Here is a 20,664-nt window from a genome sequence, read left to right as displayed (position 1 = left end):
AAGCATCCAGATGTTAATCCAGAGGTTTTTAAATTTGAGGGTCATGACACCATTTGTGACCCCAGAGGTGCAGGGGGGTCATAGGAGATGAACGTTCTTATTAAATCAGTTATGGTGAGTGACTTTTAGAATTTACCACATTTAATAAAAGTGCTGCTTCCGTCATGCTTAAAATGTGTGAAATATAAGCTACAAAGAACACAAACGTAAAACATCATATACTCATGCTCACGTCATTCCAAACCTGTATGACTTTTTTTCTAATGCAGAACATAAAAGAAGATATTTTGAAGAATGTTGATAACCAAACAACACTGGCTGCATTGACTTCCATTGTGTACCACAGAAGAAATAGTCAGTGAAGTGAAGAAATAATGGCAGAATTACATTTTCGGTGAATTGTGCCTTTAAGAGCGCCTGACCTGCCCAGGGTAAAGTAATAAACTGACAAACACATACACACTCCAGCATGACTACAAACTGAATATCATCCTGTAGAAATTTTAGGACAATAGATATTATTCACCTTGATCGTTTATGGAAGCCAAGCTAAGACCTTCAGCAGCTCACTCTCTAAGTGTTTCTCTATGTGAATGCTAAAATAAGAGCGGATAGCAAACACAGCCTGACATTTACTCTTCTTCTGAATTTCAATCATTACTGTTGACATGAGATCCAGCAGGTCTGAACCAACAGCAGGGGATCCTAGAGACGTTTCCACATCACTCCAGAGAGAATTGTTTGGCAAAACATGTAAATAATGTCCTGACAGGGTCCATGGGATTCGTGTGTAAATATATATTTATATACACACATTCATCCATAATATCTATCTCTTAAGTCAAGAAACAAGGGAAACAAGTCAAAACACATATTAACCAAACAAACAAACAATTTGTGTTATGTCATTTTAAAGGATGTTTGTTGAATCACATAGCGTATGTGTATACTAACAACTTCACATTCAAGTGTCACTGTATTTACATTACCTCATTTCTCCATTACACTTGCTGATTCAGCATATATGTGATACAGTGTGAAAAAGCGTAAAAGATTACTGCCCTCTGACACAAAGCCACCTGTTCTGCCTCTCTTTTCCCTCCTCCATCTGCACTTCTTTTCCAACACATCCTTCCCCATCCATTATTCATAACAGTTATCTTTGTCTTTTGCGCTTTGGCTTGTTATATCAAGCAAACACAAATAATTCAGCCAATTTACCATCATCAAAAGTCATGAATGCCTTTTCATACTGATGCCAGCATCAGTTGTCCTCACAGAGGAGAGGGGAGTGAATAGAAAGCCAATGATGTTGAGAAATGCAGAGGGACTCAAAAACAGCCCTTAGGATTGACCTATCACATCATAGTGGATATTACTCTACATTGAGCACTGTGATGCAATGTGGGTTCTGTATAGTGAAAGACTGACATTTTGCCGAGCAAGTGGTATTTCAGGTTGCAGTACCAAACGTAACTCTGTAAATCACCACTTTAGGTCACAGCACACTTAAAATGACAAGAAAATGACTGTTTTTGGCTACGGCTGAGATCGGTATAATTAAAGGTGCACATGCATGTCTGTGACCTTTACTAAAGCTGCTGTATTTACAGAAGACTTCATGCCTAATCTTCTGAAAGCAAGAACGTGTAGCTGAACAGCAGAAACACATAAAAGCTGCACAAAATATTCTGGTTAATGTATTGTCATAGTTTCAATGTAAGTCATGTAAAACCTTGAGACTGATGTGACTTGGTTTTTTTAGAAATAGTGGATTAAAGTTAATATTAAAAATATGATTTGGTTGCCTTTTGATATAAGAGTATATAATAAATAGGACTATAACTGTGACCCATGTGTAAGATTAAGGAGGATCTATTGATAGAAATGTAATCTAATATACATAACTATGTCTCCATAGGTGTGTAAAGACCTTACATAATGAAGCGTTATGTTTTTTATTACCTTAGAATGAGCTATTTCTATCTACATACACAGCAGGTCCCATTACATGGAATTCACCATGTTGTTTCTACAGTAGCCCTAAACAGACAAACTGCTCTACAGAGCGTGATTTGTAAATACGTTATCTCTTTCTGCAAAGCGTGACGACATCTTAGTTCTGTGTCAGCCACCGTTGGGCTTCGAAAGGGAGGGGTGGACTGAGCCGTTGGTTGCAATTCACAACATCACTGCTAGATGCCGCTAAATTTCACTGACTGTTCCTTTAAATGCTGTATGAATGTTAGAAATTAAAAAGGAATTTATACTGGAAAATGGGGGGCTCGGGGGGGGGACTCAAGAGGAACTTCAAGGAGACACAGACTTCCAAAATGTAAAGGATTTTCATTTTTATAGCCTCCAAACGCTATGCAAATTTCTTACATAAAATAATAGGATTTTCTGCATCTATGGTTTAATATATAAAATATGTCCCAAACTAGGGTCCCCCCAGTGAATCTCCACCACTGGTTTTACCATGTTTTCCGCCTTTTTGGAAAAAATCCTTCTCAGTCACTCTTCTGTGAAGGACCCATGCATAAGGTTATAATCATTTTTATGCACTTTCTCTTCATTTTATTTGTTACAAATGGTACACTAGTTATCTTTTACAATGAATCAGCAGCTGTAGCACTCTGAATGGCTTAAGTACCACTCTTAGCAGTATTGCACGCTTTCATGGTAGACAGTCTGATTGATTATAATGAGAGAAATTTTGTAGCACTGCAATGTGGAGCTCACTTGCTTTGCAGAAACATGTTAAAGGTTCAAACTATGTTTGTCCTCAGTGACCCAGTCCCAGAATGCCCAGAATGCCCTCTACCGTGTGAGGTGTGGATAAACTGAATTGCTCATACACACCATCACTGAATTCAATGTCAGAACGGCTCTTCTTCCTCTGAGAGAGGACAGGAAAGAGCCATGTGTTCTTATTTATTCCAGCTTTGCCGCTACAAAACACAAGTCCCGTATTCAGCCAACTTTTCATGCAGAAGAGACTCCCCGGTGTTTAGCATTTTATTCTGATAACCACTGGGGCCGCGTGTCCTGCGTTTGAAACCGCAGGACGATGAAAGGTGAATACTGCTGTGGAGCTGAGCAGGATTTTGTGATTCCGCCTAACAGGCCTCGGCTACATTTGACACGAGCAAAATGTTAAATGCCATATTACTAAGAAAATCCTCATATGCTAGTTGAACCATTTGGGCACAGGAACAGAATTTCTTTCATAATACTGTGAATGGGTAGCAAAATGAGAATGGGTTTGAATGCCGTCGTCAAAAGTCATTATCCTAGATGGCTGTGCATTAGGAGGGCCGGGTTCAATGAGATGCTGTGAAAGGACACTTTGACAGTTCATTCTTTCAATTCAATTATTCTTGGTTTGGCTGATAGTGTACATCTAAATGAATTGTGCATAAAAATGAAAAGTTCTAATGTAGCAGCAGGCTAAAAGTCTCTCCAGATTGGATGGCATTCAGAGACTATTAGTGTGAAATGCCATGTGTTCAATCCTCTTTAAATAAGCACATCAGAATTTATTTCTTTGAATTTACCAATTAAGACTGAAAATTTCACAAAATCACCAAACATAGAATGCTTTTCCTTATGCTTGCCATATGAGTCTGTATTATCCTGACCAAATAAAATGTATAATCCTTCAACATGCTACCTGATAAATGCAATAATGAATGACATCACTTCCTGTGAGCTATTTTTCCCTGGTTTAAAATATTCAGAAAATAGACAGATTAGTATGTCAAGAATAGCTCAGGTTCCCTCAGTACACTGTTAGACATTTCAAAGGGTTTTTACAGTAACTTACTGGCAACCCTGTTGCCAGTAAGTTACTGTAATTAAGATTTACAGTACCATAACTGTATTTCAATTTTACAGTAATTGAACACTACTGTAACTATATAATACAGTCCAGGTACTGTAAAACCCTAGATTAACAGTACACTACTGTAATCATATTTATTGGTTTATGTTTTTAGTAAATATAAATTAGATTTTAATAATATTTATATAGAATTTACTTTTATCCAACACATGTAACTCCACATACAATATTAAAAAAATGTATTCTTTATTTAAAACATTACATTTACATGTATGCGGCAGACGCTTTTATCCAAAGCGACTTACATTGCATTATTTTATACATTTGTTTCTGACTATGTGCAATCCCCTTGGATCAAACCCATGACCTTGGCATTGCTAGTGCCATGCTCTAACCACTGAGCCACAGGAAAGCTGTTACATTACAAATGCTTAAAGCACTTGAAAATGGAAATGTGCACAAAAATCTGTTTAAAACAATTCATATTATTTGCAGCGATGCATAAACCCTTCTGTCATTCAAACCGTTGTATCAAATGTAAAGAAAAAATACAGAACTGATTTTAGATGGAATTCACCATTAACTGCATCAAACAGCAGTTAATCAACAGCAGTTAACAGCATCAAATGTGAAGAAAATAAATATAAATAACAGTAAACATACTGTATTTTCGGTATAAAATCAAAGTGGCATTTTGTTTAATGACAATTCTAAGTTGGTGTACTCTAGTTCAATTTAAGGGCAATCAGGAGCCAACAGCTACATAAGTAAAACAAAGCATTTTATTAAGCGATGAATGTCTGTTTCCTTGGAAGGGACTTTGGAGATAAAGGATGGATGGTGAGCAGAAGGACGCAGAAGGGGTGTGGGTTGCAGAAGGTTACAAGTCTCTTTCTTATGCTGTGTTATCAGGCAAACCACGTTGCTTTACCTTGTTTACATCTAGCTATCACATCTCACGCTCAAGCCTGCTGTGTTCACAGAGTAAACTTCCATGTTCGATGAGGTCCTGTAGGAAAAGAAAAAAAATCATAATTGACTAGACAGAGGTTATTGGCAGAAATTAAACTTAAAAAAAGGTTTTATGCCTTATGAGAGAGTTGGTACAACAGTATGTTATGCATTAAATTGCCAGTTTATTAGGTAGATCTAGCAAAACCTACTGTATGCATAGTTGTACTGAGAAATCCTGGAAACTATCTGTATACTGTACATATCCTATTGAGAATTGAGCAGTGTCTCACCTAATCCAAGTTCTTCCACTCAAATTCCGTGAGGTGTCGAAGGAAGGATGACACCCTGGTGTTAATAGCTGTTGTTCTTCTCTTCACAATTTCGCCTGTCTTTCGACTCACTCCAGTCTTGCAGTGCACTTTGTTCCATCCTCTGGATTTATCCTCACTAAAAATCTTAAATTAATAGGGAAATCATTGAAAAATAGGAAAATAAGTAATAAGCATCCATACGTTTCATACATTACTCACCCTCTTGTCATTTCAGACCTGCATGACTTTCTTTCTTCTGCAGAACACAAATGAAGATATTCTGAAGAATGTTGTTAACTGAACAGCAGCGACACCCATTTACTTCTATTGTATGGACACAAAACCAATGCAATGAAGGGGTGCCAGTTATCAACATTCTTCAAAATATCTTCTTTCGTGTTCTGTGGAAGAAACAAAGTCATACAGGTTTGAACTCTTTGAACATTTACTGGGTGAGTAAATGATGACAGAAGTTTCATTTTTGGGTAAACATTATCAGCTACATAATGACATCCTTGAACACTGCATTTGTGCTTACACTACACTGAAACGTGCTTGGTTTCTGTAAGAGATCAGGTGTGTGATTTCTGATTCCGAACATGTGAGACTTCAATGCAGAAAACAATGTTCTATGCCACATGAAAATCTGTAATTAGCTAGGTTTCTATGACTTTTTGCATGGGCAAGTTTTAAAACTGGCAGTATGGTGGTTGCATACCTTACAGAAATATATATTGCTAGCAGTCTTTCACGGAAAATGCTTAAACAAAGTAACTTAGTAATAATACTTTACCTTGCTTTTTGCTCTCATGGGAATAAAAATCTTCGTTGGAAATGTACGGTTCTCTCAGCTCCGTCGGGAAAGTTCTCTCAGCTCCGTCGGAAATGTGCGGTTCTCTTAGCTCTGTTAGGAAAGCGCGGTTCTTTCGGCTCCGTCGGGAAAGTTCTCTCAGCTCCTTCGAAAACTTGCGGTTCTCTCAGGTATAAAATATTCGCTGAAATGGCAAAGTCCCTCTCAGCTCCGTAGGAAATGTGCGGTTCTGCCGAAAACACACCGTTACATGTTCAGCTCAGGTCAGGTGTTTTCCAGAACTGTGTCTCTCAAATATACTTCCCCGGTAAAAACCTTATCCGTGCTGCTGTGGATTTCCTTTTTCAAAATGCAGGGCAAAGCCTATATGCTATCAGAAATTAGCAAAATAATTACTTTCTGTGTAAAGAACGTTAAGGGAAATACAGTAAAATACATCAATTTTTTAAAATACAGTAAATCACTGTATTTAGTGTTTGACCGCACACAAAATTCCCACAGTGCAATGGAGATTACAGTTATTTACTGCATAGAGAAATTGCTGTATCATACTGGGTGATATAAAGTAAATAACTGTAAAAATTACAGAAATGTCTAACAGTGTAATATAAGATATAAACTGATACAGCTTTTAAATGAGAAAGAAATGAAATGTGTAACTGTGAAGGAGAGTGAGTGTTCGGCCCATGAGGTCATTACTTAACCAATTTATGATATTTCCAAAGGCTAGCTTTATGAATCTGTTTTACCGTCTGTAGGTGCTGTTATTTCTTTTAGCACTCATCTTACGTTTTGCAAAACAAGGGCTTTTGCAGAGGTAGCCTGTTAGTTTTAATAGCTATAGGGATGTAGAGAGAACCCAGCTTTCTTCAGGGTTTAAAGGCAGCTACAGACTTGATCCTTTAAATCAAACAGAGAGAGCTTGACTTTGATTGCTTAGTCCTGCTTATTTTGTTACATCCTCTACCCTCCAACACCTCCATTCCTCATCTTTTCACTGAATACCATGTTCTGATCTCAAAACACTGTTTTAATCATAACTTTCCTCCACATGTGTCAGAAGAAAGTCCAAGACCATTGTCATAGAAACAGGCAAAACATACGTACAAATGACTTGAAATTGACAAACAGGTGAATGTGATGAACACATAAACAACACACTCACATCCGCATGCACGCACGCGCAGACACACATGTTGGGTTTCCATATTTTAAAGGGACTTACCATACACAATGAATTTCATAGTGTATATTGTATCCCCTAAACTAGGGGTTTTCAAACTGGGGTCCGGGGACCTCCAGAAGGTTGCAAGGGGTCCCCAGAAAATTTCAGGAAAAAAGATCAAGCAAAAATTGTGAAAGTCTACTGAACTTTATTAGTGTTAGTGTTTACCTGCTCATACATTTGAATGTCTCTTCAAGGTTATCCAACAAGTATAGCCAGCTATAAGTTTGGTAACAATATATGTTGTTCTTATAATATCACATTTACTATTAATCTATATAAAATGTTAATAATACTATAAAATTAATGTTTGAATGTTTCTTTGCACACAAAAAATATATAGATCAATGTGCAGTTTAGAAAGTGGGTCCCTCACAAAAGGTTTATCTTATTTGGGGGTCCTAGGCATCATTAGTCCTAGGCCCGGTTTCAAAGACACGTCTTAGCTTAAGCCAGGACTATGCCTTAGTTGAATTAAGATATTTATGTCGCTTTTATAAAAACACCTTAGAAGAATACATTACTGGTGTGCATCTTGAGACAAAACAATGGCAATGATATATTTTAAGATATTTCTGGGCAAGTTATATTCAGTAAAGACAGGTCACACATTCCTTTTAGTCTGAGACTAGCCTTAAGCTTTTTGTCATAAAGTCTGAAAACCCCTGCTCTTACCCTCATCCTACGCCTAAACCCAACCCTCACAGAAATCGAAACATCATTCAGCATAAGCTGTTTTACTCATAGAAACACACACAATGGACTATTACCTAAAGGTCTTTAAAGGTCTGCAGCATCTGTGCTTGTGTAAGTGTGTGTACTTATGAGTCTTAAAAACAGCATTTGTGAAGTTAACAAGCTCATGCTGAGACTGTAGAATGATGTTTACACACATAAGTAAAAAAGTACACACTGCCACAAACACACACATAGTTTCATAGAGAGAAGTACAATCTCAGCCAGACCAAGGTTATTATTTGATGGTTAGATATTGGGAGGAAAAGGGTTTGAAATTGTCTGTGTTCCCAAAAGGCTCAGAGAGCCCTCATCTTTAAGTGCTGCTCTAACAACTCGACCTACGCAGACACATACACGGTACACACTCGGGCACTAGACATAAGAACAAGGGACAGCTTCATTTCCAAAGAAAATTAATTAAATTTCATTATAAAAGAGTTCACTTCATCTCTCTTATCCTCAGCCTTTGTCTCTTTTAAAGGTTACTGATACAGAGAGACGTGGGGTTTCAGTAATAATGTACCAGGGTTAAGGCCTGTCATCATTAATAGAGAATAAAAGACAACAATGTCTGATTACATTGCCTTTAAGCACGCTGTACTTCCACTAACCCAGTGAGACCTGCGTACACTGTAGAAATGACTGTATATCCTTTATTATGTTGACTGAACAAGCCAACAAACTGAGGTTAGGGCTTTTTCAAAATCCAAAGAGAATTTTCCAAATGTACTGTAACTCCTCCTAAAGCTTTCAAGCAATATTCAGCAAACACACTTTCAGCCTGTTCTGATTCGGGTTGATGTATCTTTTCAAACAGATCAGATGTTTAGCCGTTTGTTCTGTAGTAAATCAAATATCTTGAAATCCCAACGACTTCGAATTGAGCAGCTATGTCTGCAGCAACATTTATAGCAAACATGCCATCTGTCTATCCGTCTGTCTGTCATTAAAGTACGCAAAACCTACTGATCATTCAAACGTCAACAGACAAACGTTCACGCTTTTTTAACTCTACAGTTTATCTTTCTTTTTGTGTCAATCTGAAAATTAAAAGTTTCTGTGGTATTATGGCTCACCATAAACGGAATTAAAATCACAATAAGACCATCTTTAAACATTCCTATACAATGCAACATTTTACCCTTGGTCACAACTGTTATCCGCACAACAGATCATGTAAAATGATTTAAGAAAAAGATCCTTCCAATTCCCCAACTTTATTTGAAGCATCAAAAGGCAGAACATGTTTAAAAATGCATTGAGATGCGAAAACCGAGAGCTTTCATGCAAAAAGTCATTTGTAATAGAGCTGAGAATAACTGCCGCTCCATAGGTCTGTCTGCAGAGAATTCAAACATCAGAGGCTTTATTTGTAATGGCTCACACATTTATCATTTCAAACGTCTGGAAATCTTTGATTGAAAATAGTCAGCAAGTTGTAAGACCTCTGCAAACTAATCTATCCAATCTTTGCATTTGCATTTCATCGAAAAGAATACATTAGCTGCAAGCAGTCCTGAGCCAGCCAGGTGCTTTTTTAAAACACAAATAATACTTCAGTGCACTATTTAATGTACCTGATATAAGTATGCTCCATATTAACATATAAAAATGCTATTTCATTAGTTACAATAATACAGAACTGCATTACAATTATACTATTTCCAGCATACAAGACACACTAACATTTAATATGCAGACTTGACAGGTGTATCAGTAGCAGATTAGTAATTCTATTAGCAGTAATGCACATGAAGGTAAATAAAACATTTATTACACTAATTTTCAAAAGAATAGACTTATTTATTTAGAAATTAGTCATAGCTTTTACCCAAAATAGCCCTTATGCAAAGACAAATCCAATAGAAACTAAAAGAATATTGCTTGAGAAAGCTTTTTAGCATGTGCATATCATCTGGAGTAATTGTTGCATAACTATTGTATAACGATTGGGCTATACAATGTTCGATATTGACACTGGTAATTTAAGAGCTGTACTCCATTAACTGAATTGCAACCTGAAGCATAATAAATTCTAGCAAATTTTTTGGAAGTATGAAAACAAACATACCAGAAATCTATTTATAGGAAATTGCTAGAAGGTTTTAAAGACATTACTTGCTTTATGGACAACATTCACACATTTAAGCGGGCTCAATAAATGCAAATGTTTTTAAGTGGGCTCAAGGAATGCAAATATGTTTATGAAAATCTCTGCCAGTTTTACCCAATTTGTTCCAAGAACACAGAAATAGGATGCCCACCCCCAATAAAATCAACAGAGCTGTCTATACCATGACTGCGCCTGCAGCATGTTGCACGCTATTTTACTACGCCGTAGTCATCGTGATGGTTTTCCTTTAGCCTATACTTGTGCGTCGTTATCCGCGTCAACAGGCAATGACCACTAGACGTCATTGACTATGCGTGTGTTGCTTGTGTAACCAAGACAGCAGAAGAAGAAGCAGCTCGTTTGAGAAGCATTAGCAGTGATAGCGGCAAGTAAACAGTCACTTTTGTTGCAGCTTGAGATGTTAAATACAGAAGCACAAATGATTTACTTAGATGATTCATTTGGAAATGCGTTTGAGTAAACATGACGCTATCGCTGAGTTATTTTACCTGAGGGAGGGGTTCACGTAGTGAGTTGACGCGTTGTTACATTTTTGGAGAGGTGCACGTCAGGCTACGCAGAGCTACGCACAGCCTACAGCACGACCATAAATTAGGCTTTAGACTGAGGCAGTCGCCTGTGTCACCGAAATAAATGACGGCCCTGATTATAATACTTAATGTTCTATGCTGTTAATATTTTAGAGCAAGGTAGGGTCATATTCCAATACATACATTTTATTATAACCTGTGGAATTAAATTCTAGACTAGAGATAAAACAGACCAGAATTAAATTACCTCATAATTCTTCTCAAACATGGTTATCCATTCCCGGGTACAGTATAATATGTAAATCACAGTACACAGAGAGAGTTTCTGTGATATTCAAATTGACAAATGTGACAAACATCTCACTCAAAGCATGATGGGAAGAGTTGCCTTATACAAACACAATATATTTACTGTAAGCTTGAGGAAATGTAGCTTTTACATGAATCAGAATTGGCAATACTAACTTACGGCAAAGCAGACTCATTCACTCCGAGGGAAATAAACATCCATTCAATATATTCGCATGACTTCATAAGCTTGTGACACAGCCCTCCAGTACACTACACAAACCCATGCTCCGCATGCAAAAACCCATCCTAAAGCACCACCTGTCATTCAAGGCCCATCCTCTGTCTCTTGTGTTTGTTTCTTGAATATTTTGTAGAATTTGATTATGCAATTAGCTGCCAATTACAGTGAAGTATTTTCAGGCCCTTTTAACACCACCTTCCTAACTGCACTCTGAGTAATGCCCTTGTGGTTTAAGTCACGCCATAGGCTGTTTACTGCAATTACACATGCATACATAATGATGAGTTATGTTGCTTAATGAATCCTAATTAAAAATCATCATCCCTAATAATTATACAGTGTCTCTGTGTGAAACTGTCCTAGGATATGTAATTATTGTTCATTAAGTTAGAAGAGAGAACTTCCCAGATGCAAATGGATGTGTTGTTTGTTAAATGAATGGAATAAATTTAAGTTAGTATTTGTAATGATAATGTTAAGCACGCATACCATGTGAATGCATTTGGAAGATGCTTTTATGTAAAGCTACATTGCATTGCAGTGTTTCCCTAGAAATCAAACCCATAACCTTGAACGTTTCTAGTGCAATGCTCTACCTGTGGAAAGAGGAGCTGGAAGAGGAGAGGAGTTTATATGCAGAGAGCTGATTCAAAGACATAGATCAGAGGTGTCATGACTCTATGATATACAGTGCGGCTTAGTCAGCAAGAACTGGAAAATTTCAGAGTGGCCATGGTTACACGTCTCCCATGGTAACAGCCGTCTGCACCACATTAAAGTCTGTCACAGAAATGACTGGTCCACTTACAAAATAAATACAAAAAAGAAAAACACAAATGTCAGCCTAGAAGATAAGTAAATGGCAAGGCATTGACACACATTAGGTAGTATGCTCTTTAACTCACTATGTGGCCGTTACATCACACACACAGGTTTGTTTCACTATAGATGGTTTTATCAGACACACGTGCCTGGCTCGAAGTTAATTTCCGGTCTGTTTATTGATCGGTCTGGTGGCTAACTATTTATACTTTATTTAATTTACATTCATATTAATTTATGTTACTATTTTATTGTATAATAATTATATTAAATAAACAATTTGTTGAATGGGTTGTGTAACGTTGTTCTTCTGGTTACCCAAAATAACGCTGGCGAGACATAGCCTACTTTAAACTTGCTAGCTAATGTAATTTACTTGTTATGTCTTTTGCTTGTTATCAGAAATAATCTGCAGGGTCCTTTGCAGATGTGTACCAGAAGTTAAGTTTGGGCCACAAAAGAGCGCATGTGAAGTAACGTTAGTTTATGATGTTGCTTTGAAACCGTCTATATTATAAATAATATCTCATATATGTGTTGTTACCATACCTGGCTATTGATATTTTTTATCCCCTAAACCTAACTGTCAAACAAAACTGCTGATGTTATTAGATATAAAAGAAAAACATTGTTTCTCAGGGATCACCTTGAGGTCATACTAAATTCAAAGTGCTGACACGGACATTGAGCTCCAAATCAAACAGAATCCTCTCCTTCTAAACACAAAATGACAGAGCCGGACAATAGAGAGTCTACCCACAAAGAGAACATTTTGTCCCCTGTTCTGCAGTCAAAAGAAAATGGTTTAGATCTTAAGGTGAAGATACATTACTAAAGCAATATCTGAGAGATAGAAGACTTCAATTTCACAGGTGCAACATAAACTCGTGTCGTGAGTTCTAGCTTACTTGATGCTCTAGGTGAGATAAGACACAAGTAGTTATGACAACTAGTTCTTTAAAAACGTTCTAAAATGTCTAAGTTAAGTAGAACCATTTGTTGACAGCAAGACTGACTGACAGATACAGTAGATTCTAAAAACCAAATTTGGACAATTCATTTTTAGTTTGAAGCAATTTCAGTTTTATGACCTGTGGAAGGTGTCACTCGACTGAACTGACCACTGTTTTCCACACGTGTCGCAATAATACTTGTCAGATGTATATTTTGTTAAGTTACCGATATGCCGCCATACTTTATGTTAGCACTCCTATATGTTTGTTAACATTTCAATTTTGCTAAATAAGCTCAAAAAATGTATCGCTTTCTTTCACAAACGCATCGTTTCACTCGAGAAAACATTTAATAACCTGCTGGAGTCATTTAAAAGAAATGTATGATGGATGGGTGTGCTTTTTAGAATCCTACCATTTTGAGTCCCACATAAGAAGAAAACATGACAGCATTTTAATGTGAAATTATTTGTTTGTTTTCATCTGTAAAATCTCAACCACATCTACGATGGAATGAGGGGAGTGAATTATGAAAGAATTTTCATTTTCGGGTGAACTAAAACAGGTGTTTTCAAACTGGGGTCCGGGGGGCCTCCAGAAACAAAATACAGCGAAAGTTGAAAGATTCTACTGAACATTATTGCAGTTAAATTTCTACAAATATGTTGTCTTTATGATATCACACTATTTGTCTAACAGTTTAAATGATTCTTTATACAAAAAAATTATATGTATTTTAGAAGGGGGGTCCCTCGCAAAAGGTTCATCATATTTGGGGGTCCATGGAATGAAAAAGTTTGAAAACCCCTGAACGAACAGACCTCACATTATTAAACATGGCAGTATGTGTAAAAACAGTTCATTAAATATCCTCAGAGGCTTTAAACACCAAGCACAAAATGTCCGATCTCCATTTAGCATGCTTTCTAAACGTGTGAGAAGTTTAGTTCGTATTTAAGAGGACTTCTATATTAAATAAAACTATAAACTGGAGGGAGTTCCAGTAATTACGTTTGTTCAGTCCAAGAGTATCTGAGAGTAAACATACGATTATGTTATACCTGCTCTCGCCAGCTCCCACATGCCTATAGGCATGATGAACTGTGTAAGATCAATGGTTCCGGCGGTGAACACTGCCAACGCAACAGGGTAGCACAGCCAAGCATCTCAGCAGGCAGGATTCATGGCTCATCACCTATGCTCATAATTAATGATCCTGAGGGGGAGTTTGCGAGTAAACAACTTCTTTCCTGTTTGGTTAGTTCACCGTAACTGAAGCGCATCCTACAGTACAGCCAGCTGAGAAGAACCTTTCATCATACTACAAAAGTCGAGCACCCACCAAGATCCGACCTGGGCAGGAGATACGGAAAATCCCAGAGGATTGTGGGAAGTTGGTGGGATGAGCTGACACTTAATGAGGTGAGTGTTTCAAATGTAATATCAAAAAGAATTGGATATCATATGTTCTTATGAAACTCACAAGAGGAGATCAGGCTGTATGCGTTTACATGCGAGCCGCAAGCATTTGTTTCTCAGCGGATTGAGTGGGAGGAGTATCAAAATGAAAAAAGAAATAAAAAATGTCTAAATTTAAATGGCGGGCCTCGAGTGGTCTGTTTGCATAATGTTGATTCATATGCATGTGCCTGGTGAATAGTTGAAGGCATTGTCATTGAATGAATGTGATAACATTAACGGCTCTAAATGGTACCAAGTGATGAAGCCGCTGTCTCCGTTTGCAAACTCCATTTGCATCCCGACTATTGACAGATTTCTCAAAAAAGATATCACCGTGGCTCCAGACTCTGCAGTGGCCACAATTTATGCAAATCATACTGGAAAAGTAGTTAATCAGGCTAGAAGACCAAATCTTTATGGCTTGGCACCTCTGAAGTGGCCACTCTCAATCAAACTGAAAGGAGCGACTGATGGCTGGCTCTCAAAGCGCCGTCTGATGAACCGGTCACATCAGGTCTCGTATTTTTCTCAGGCAAACATGGCAGCATCCACCAATCAGCGCTGAGAAATAGTTTAGGCGTGCACGCGGCTGTCGAAATAACTTCAGAAGCGTAATCTAAAATCATCACATTACCGCCGAATGAAATAGGGAGCGTAGAAAAACGAATAAGGCACAGGTGCGGAGATGTCATATCTCAACAAAGGAGAAGAGAAACAGAATGCAAATAGGCAGGGATTTGAGTAAACAGCCGTGGCTCTTCAATTGGGTTTACCTGTAAACAAATATTCAGATGGGATTGATCTTTAACTGTTGAATATTTCTGTTTCTCAATTTGATTCTGTTCCTCTGTGTCTCTGTAATGATCTCTCCAGGGAGGTCAACCAACTCATTTCACAGCAAATTACAGGAAATTAGCATCTCCATCCACCTGAAGAAGAGATCTTTGTTCAGTTCTGAAACACGAGGGACTTTTCTTTCACTTTCAAATAGGATGTATGTGTGAATATTTGAAGTTATTGCCTGGCAGTGGGTTTTTGTATGGATATGCATTTGGTCATATTGTCTACTTGAGAACTCTCCAGACGAATTAACCTTTCTGGAAGATGTGGGGAGAGGAGGATGGTCATTTTGTGCTAGTTTGTCTTAAAATGTGTCTCAAAAAAGTCCAACAAAAGTCAATAAAAGTCACAGTTGAAAAACAACAACTTTTTAATAAAAAATGCAGGTGCTTTTAAAGGGAAAACTCATCCATTTACAATACTTTCCGTTTAGTTTTATTATATACTTTTTTCTGTTACTGTAAATTACAAAAAACACCTTTATTAAAAAATATCTAACACTAAATACTAAAATTCAAAAGTTGCATAGGTGTCATTTCAGTTTTGTTAAATAATGAACAATGGCAGTATTTGCTATAAGATAAATTAACTTTAATAGGCCTGTAAACTTTTTGTGCTCCTACAATAATACATTATTTTATGACTAATTAACATATTACATACGTTTTAAATATATGGAAAATATTTAAACTAACATAGAAAATATATATAAACAATAAAAAGAAAAAAATATTAATATGGTTTATTGTAAATAATATTAAACTACTTTACAAGAGCAATATTCATAGGGTAGTTTACCTCAAAATAAAATTAATATCATCATTTGACAGAATGTCTTTCTGAACCTCTATTCAAATTAGTTTATCTGCAGAGCACAAACGTAAATGAATGAGCAAGTTGTCATGGTTCTGCCCCACCTTGTCTTGCTTTTCTTGACCTAGTGGCAGAACCATGATAGAACCTCTTGTTTTATGTGGAGAGAGTCAGTTTTGGCATTCCATATACTCCCTCTCTCCGGTGTGGCGTCTCTGTTCCCGCCCTTTCGTCTCGTTATTGCTTGTTAATTAGTTCATGTCCCGCACCTGTCCCCTTCTTGATTTAGTCCCCTTTATATAGTCCTCTTGTTTCATTGTCCTGTGCTGAATCATTGTACTGTCGTGTGTGTGTCGTATGTGGTGAGTGCCTGTCTTGTCAGTGTAGTTTAGTTATTTTGTATTTAATTCAAGTGTTGTCTTAGTCTGGTTAGGTGTAGTTAGTCCTTGGTGTCATGTTTTATACCCTTGTGTTTTGTTATGTTACCCCCCCGTAGGTGCTTGTTTTGTATTTATATTTTATTAAATGTCTTGTTAACCCCTTATCCTCTGTCCTTGTCCTCACCACCCACGTTCATGACAGAATGATTCAGCCAACGACGGACCCAGCAGACAGAGGGATCTCGGCGGGAGGGGTTGATGCTGCCGGGCTCCCCTCCAGGGTCGAAGCCGCCAGACTCCCTTCCAGGGTCGAGGCTGCCGGACTCCCTTCCAGAGTCGGGACCGCCGGACTCCCTTCCGGGGTCGAGACTGCCGGAACCCCGTCCAGGATCGAGACCGTCGGGCTCCCTTCCAGGGTTGAGGTCGACGGGTTGCCCTCCAGGGTCGAGACCGCCGGTGTCCTGTTCCCGCCACGGATCCCTGCCGGCGTCCCAGCTGGTACCCAGGCCTGTTGAAGTCTACCGCTTGTCTTGTCTGTTTCTGTCCTTGTTTGCTGCCCAGCTGCCAGAGAGCGCTGCCCAGCTGTCGGAGAACGCTGCCCTGCCGCCAGAGAGCGCTGCCCAGCCACCGACTTCCCACCCCCCCTGTTGTATCTGCATATCAAAATTTCGGTGTCCTACTTTACCGTATAACAAGTGTATTACATATTGCCGCAGTTGAATGTAATCCCAATGCAAGAGGAGGAAAAGCTGACAGAGATATTTCTTGTGCTCCAGGAGAACTGCTCCCATATGGCAACCTCAATTTCACATCTAAGCAACATAATAGCTTGCCAAACCTCGTTGTCCACTATCTGCTTTCCTGCGGCTAAAATATCTGCTGCTGCGGCTATTTTCATGTCTTCGGCGGTGTCAGTTTGTGAATGTGGGTCACTGAGTTTGCTGCTAAAGTGTTTGTGGCTAAAAAATAAAGAGTGGCAAGGTGTTGGATTCTTGGACTCTTATTGGACACCTTTCATCCTAAAGTGAATGTGGGATGAAAATGATATGTTATAAGAGAAGTGTAAAAAGTGAGTATTTTGCACAATATACATTTTTATGATTGTAAACCGTATCAATGGTAATATATCAACAGGGGCCGCGCTAGGGGTGAGCTAAGGGGGCTGAAGCCCCGAAAGTTTTCAGTAAAGCCCCGAATGTTTTATTACCGTGCTGTGTACGAATCACTTAGGGGCCGTTTACATTTAGCGTCTTTTGCGCATGGGAAAATGGGAAAATGTGATTGGGTCCTTCTCCGTAAAAAATTTGGAGTGTAAAAACAATATCACTTTCCCAGCAGCTTCTATGGTGAAGTGCAGGGGTCTTCAACCGGGGGTCGGTCCGCGGTGGAACTGCAAGGGGTCCGATAATTACTGTTTACTAACAGGCAACTTTTTGTTAAAAATGTAAAGCACGGGTACAGAAATATTACAAACAATGTTCTGTTTAAGCTGCGCACGTGCGCGGCCTCATTGAATCTCCCGCGCATTGCAATTTTAACCTGCGCGCGTGCAGACAAAAACATCCATTCAGGCAGCGGAAGCAAGCAATGGAAGAAACGTTACATCTGGATCATAAAAACCGGTAGGGTTAGAATCAGTGCATTCTCTGTCTCCCTTCCGATAAAAGTACACATGAAAGGACTTGCGTGCAAATAAAGTGCATTCTCATATGTTTCTGAACTTCTGTTCAAATTTGTTAAAGCTGTAAAGCACTAATTTGACAGCCAAATGACACCACATCGCTTCTGCATTGTAAACTCGGACAGAACTATCTTACGTGTATCTAAAAACATCGAAGACCCCTGCAGTGAGTAAGACGCTTGACAAGTAGTACTGATGTTACATATGATTGCAAGATCGAATCCACCTTTAGCCGAACTACATTCACATCCCATAGATCATGCAGGCATTTATTTTCAACAAAATTAAGAAAATATTTGAAAATGGCTAACAAGTGATTAATAATAAAGTGTATGACGAGGTTAAGGGTAGTAGAGAGCTCTTTATTGTCCCAATTAGTTGTCTTCTATTTAACAATTTTAATACATATAATCATTTACACTCTTATTATTATTGTATAATGTACAACATTACTTTGTTTACCTTGCTGTGTCGAAATGGAATGAAGTTCAATTTATATGGATTCTGAATGAGCTCGTCAATATCATTCTAATTGAGCTGGCCAAACAAATGAAAGAAGACGGGATTTGCTCAAGTACGCAGGGGTAAGGTCCGCTTTAACTGTGAAAGAGCCAGCGCGATGTAAGTAGCTAAATGTTTAATGTTTGACAACTGTTTTATCATAGCAATGTTAGGGCCGTTCACGTCGCATGTAAAAACATGTGCAAAACGCTGACTGCGTCGCTTTTTCACTCTTTCTGGTGCTTGGGAGTTTGCGCTCCCTTGGGGTCTGCCATTACTATTTGAGCGCGATTGGCGCTCATCAACATTTAAATAAGAAACATGAGTAAACCAATGTCTAGTAATGCGCAACACGGTCACGATCAGACGGAGGTGGCCCGTTAAAAGTTGTTATATATGGGCCCGGACCTGACTTGATACGCAACTGTATTCGAACACATATGTGGAGGTCTCTGGGCTCACCTTAGAACCGCACCTGTATATCAATAGGGTTAATGGATAATTCTTGCCCTTTTTAAATTATAGCCATGGACTGATATCTGTGCCAGCCTGGCTCATTAACAATCTTGTTTTAGCTTTACAGATGGAAAAGGTAATTGAATACAAAATGTGTAAAATAATTGTTCTTTTATTTTCATTTGAATTGGTAACATTATTTTATACAGTCTGTTGCAAAAGACTGGAGTCTTAAAAGCTGGTAATAGAGTTGTATAGAATAATTATCAAGAAATATTACAGGGATTATAAAATCCCCTTTATGATTTTCATTAAACACCTGCTATCTTAATTGGTTCAGAATGACAACCGTGTCTTTATACTTTAATCCCTAAACATGATGCATTACCACATAAACAATCCAGATAACCTCAATCTCCACCGCGGCATGAGGCCAAAACAGAGTTGCATTTGTATTCAAAACTGAACTGACACCTGTTCACACTGTGACTGATTCTTGAGCTGTTTGACGTGTCAGCAGTGGATTGGCTTTTGCTCCGAGCATGCAAATGCAGCAGCAAGATATTTTTGGGGCTCAGCGTTAATCCAGATTCTGGCTCTGTGTGCTACAGCGTCTGCTGAATAATGAATGAGAAGAGAATCCAGGCCAAGTGTGCCAGCGTCAACTCATCAGGAATGACTGGGAATACTAACAGATGTCAACATGTCTAGAGACCAAAGCACAAGAATAAGTGTCAAAGCAAAGAGCGTGTCAAAGCATGACATAGACCTGGACATGTTTTTTTTCAGCACCCTAACTGGGAATATATCGTTATAAAAAGTTATAAAAACGTCGGAGCCGATAGCCTCGTGGGCAGTGCTCCGACACGTGGCACGGTTGCGCATCGGGCGACCCGGTTTCGATTCCCGTCTCATGGTCCTTTCCCGATCCCATCCCCTTCTCTCTCCCACTTCGCTTCCTGTTCTCACTCTCGTTTTTTGGGCAAAAATGCCCAAAAAACAAACAAACAAAAAAAAACATTTAAAAAAAGTTAAACAAATTTTTTGGAACATGCCTAATCTGCTCTTTTGAAACAAGATGGTTTATCTAACCCACTGCTGTTGGTCGACATTGGCCCCACCAGTTGAAAGTTGCCAGGGGTTGCCATTTGAAAGCTTCAGCCAGCAAGAAATAAGGACATCATTTGCAAAACCGTCTAACAGTCAAAGCAGATTTTGGTGAGATTTCCCAGAGGTTGGGATAACAAAATGTAAACACAGGCCTAGATGTGTCTTGTATTTTTTCTATGTTTGTCTCTGTAATCTTATATCAAAATGTAATAACTTGTTTTGCCTCTGAATTCGCTAATATCAACACTTCCTCTCCAACCGCTTGCCAATATTCTGATATGTAACACCCACACAATCCAAAGAAAGGAAAGGAAAGGCAGAAGGATGGAAAAGAAAACAAAGTAAAGTAAAGTAAAGTGAAAGGAAAGTAAAATAAGGAAGAACGGGAAAGAAAACTAAAGGAAAGGACGGAAGGAAGGGAAAGAAAACAAGGAAAGGCGGAAGGACGGGAAAGAAAATGAAAGAAAAGGAAAGGAAAGGAAGGAAGGAAGGAAGGAAGGGAAAGAAAACAAAAGGAAAGGAAAGGAAAGGCAGAAGGATGGAAAAGAAAACAAAGTAAAGTAAAGGA

General features: G+C 38.4%; 2 protein-coding genes across 4 annotated transcripts in view; one reads left to right on the top strand and one right to left on the bottom strand.

The window, feature by feature from the left end:
- asic2 (acid-sensing (proton-gated) ion channel 2) overlaps positions 1–20,664 on the bottom strand; it is a 330,404-nt gene that overhangs the window by 283,586 nt on the left and 26,154 nt on the right. The window lies entirely within an intron of this gene.
- LOC130562198 (uncharacterized protein DKFZp434B061-like) lies at positions 14,164–16,980 on the top strand. The gene is made up of 2 exons (XM_057347076.1): positions 14,164–14,276; positions 16,551–16,980. Exons 1-2 carry the CDS (start codon positions 14,272–14,274, stop codon positions 16,861–16,863), a joined length of 318 nt encoding a protein of 105 aa, XP_057203059.1. The 5' UTR covers positions 14,164–14,271; the 3' UTR covers positions 16,864–16,980.

This window comes from Triplophysa rosa, linkage group LG11, assembly GCF_024868665.1.
Source record: "Triplophysa rosa linkage group LG11, Trosa_1v2, whole genome shotgun sequence".
NCBI classification, from domain to species: Eukaryota; Metazoa; Chordata; class Actinopteri; order Cypriniformes; family Nemacheilidae; genus Triplophysa; species Triplophysa rosa.
Note: the sequence above shows the minus strand (reverse complement) of the source record. Positions and strands in the feature narration are given on the sequence as shown.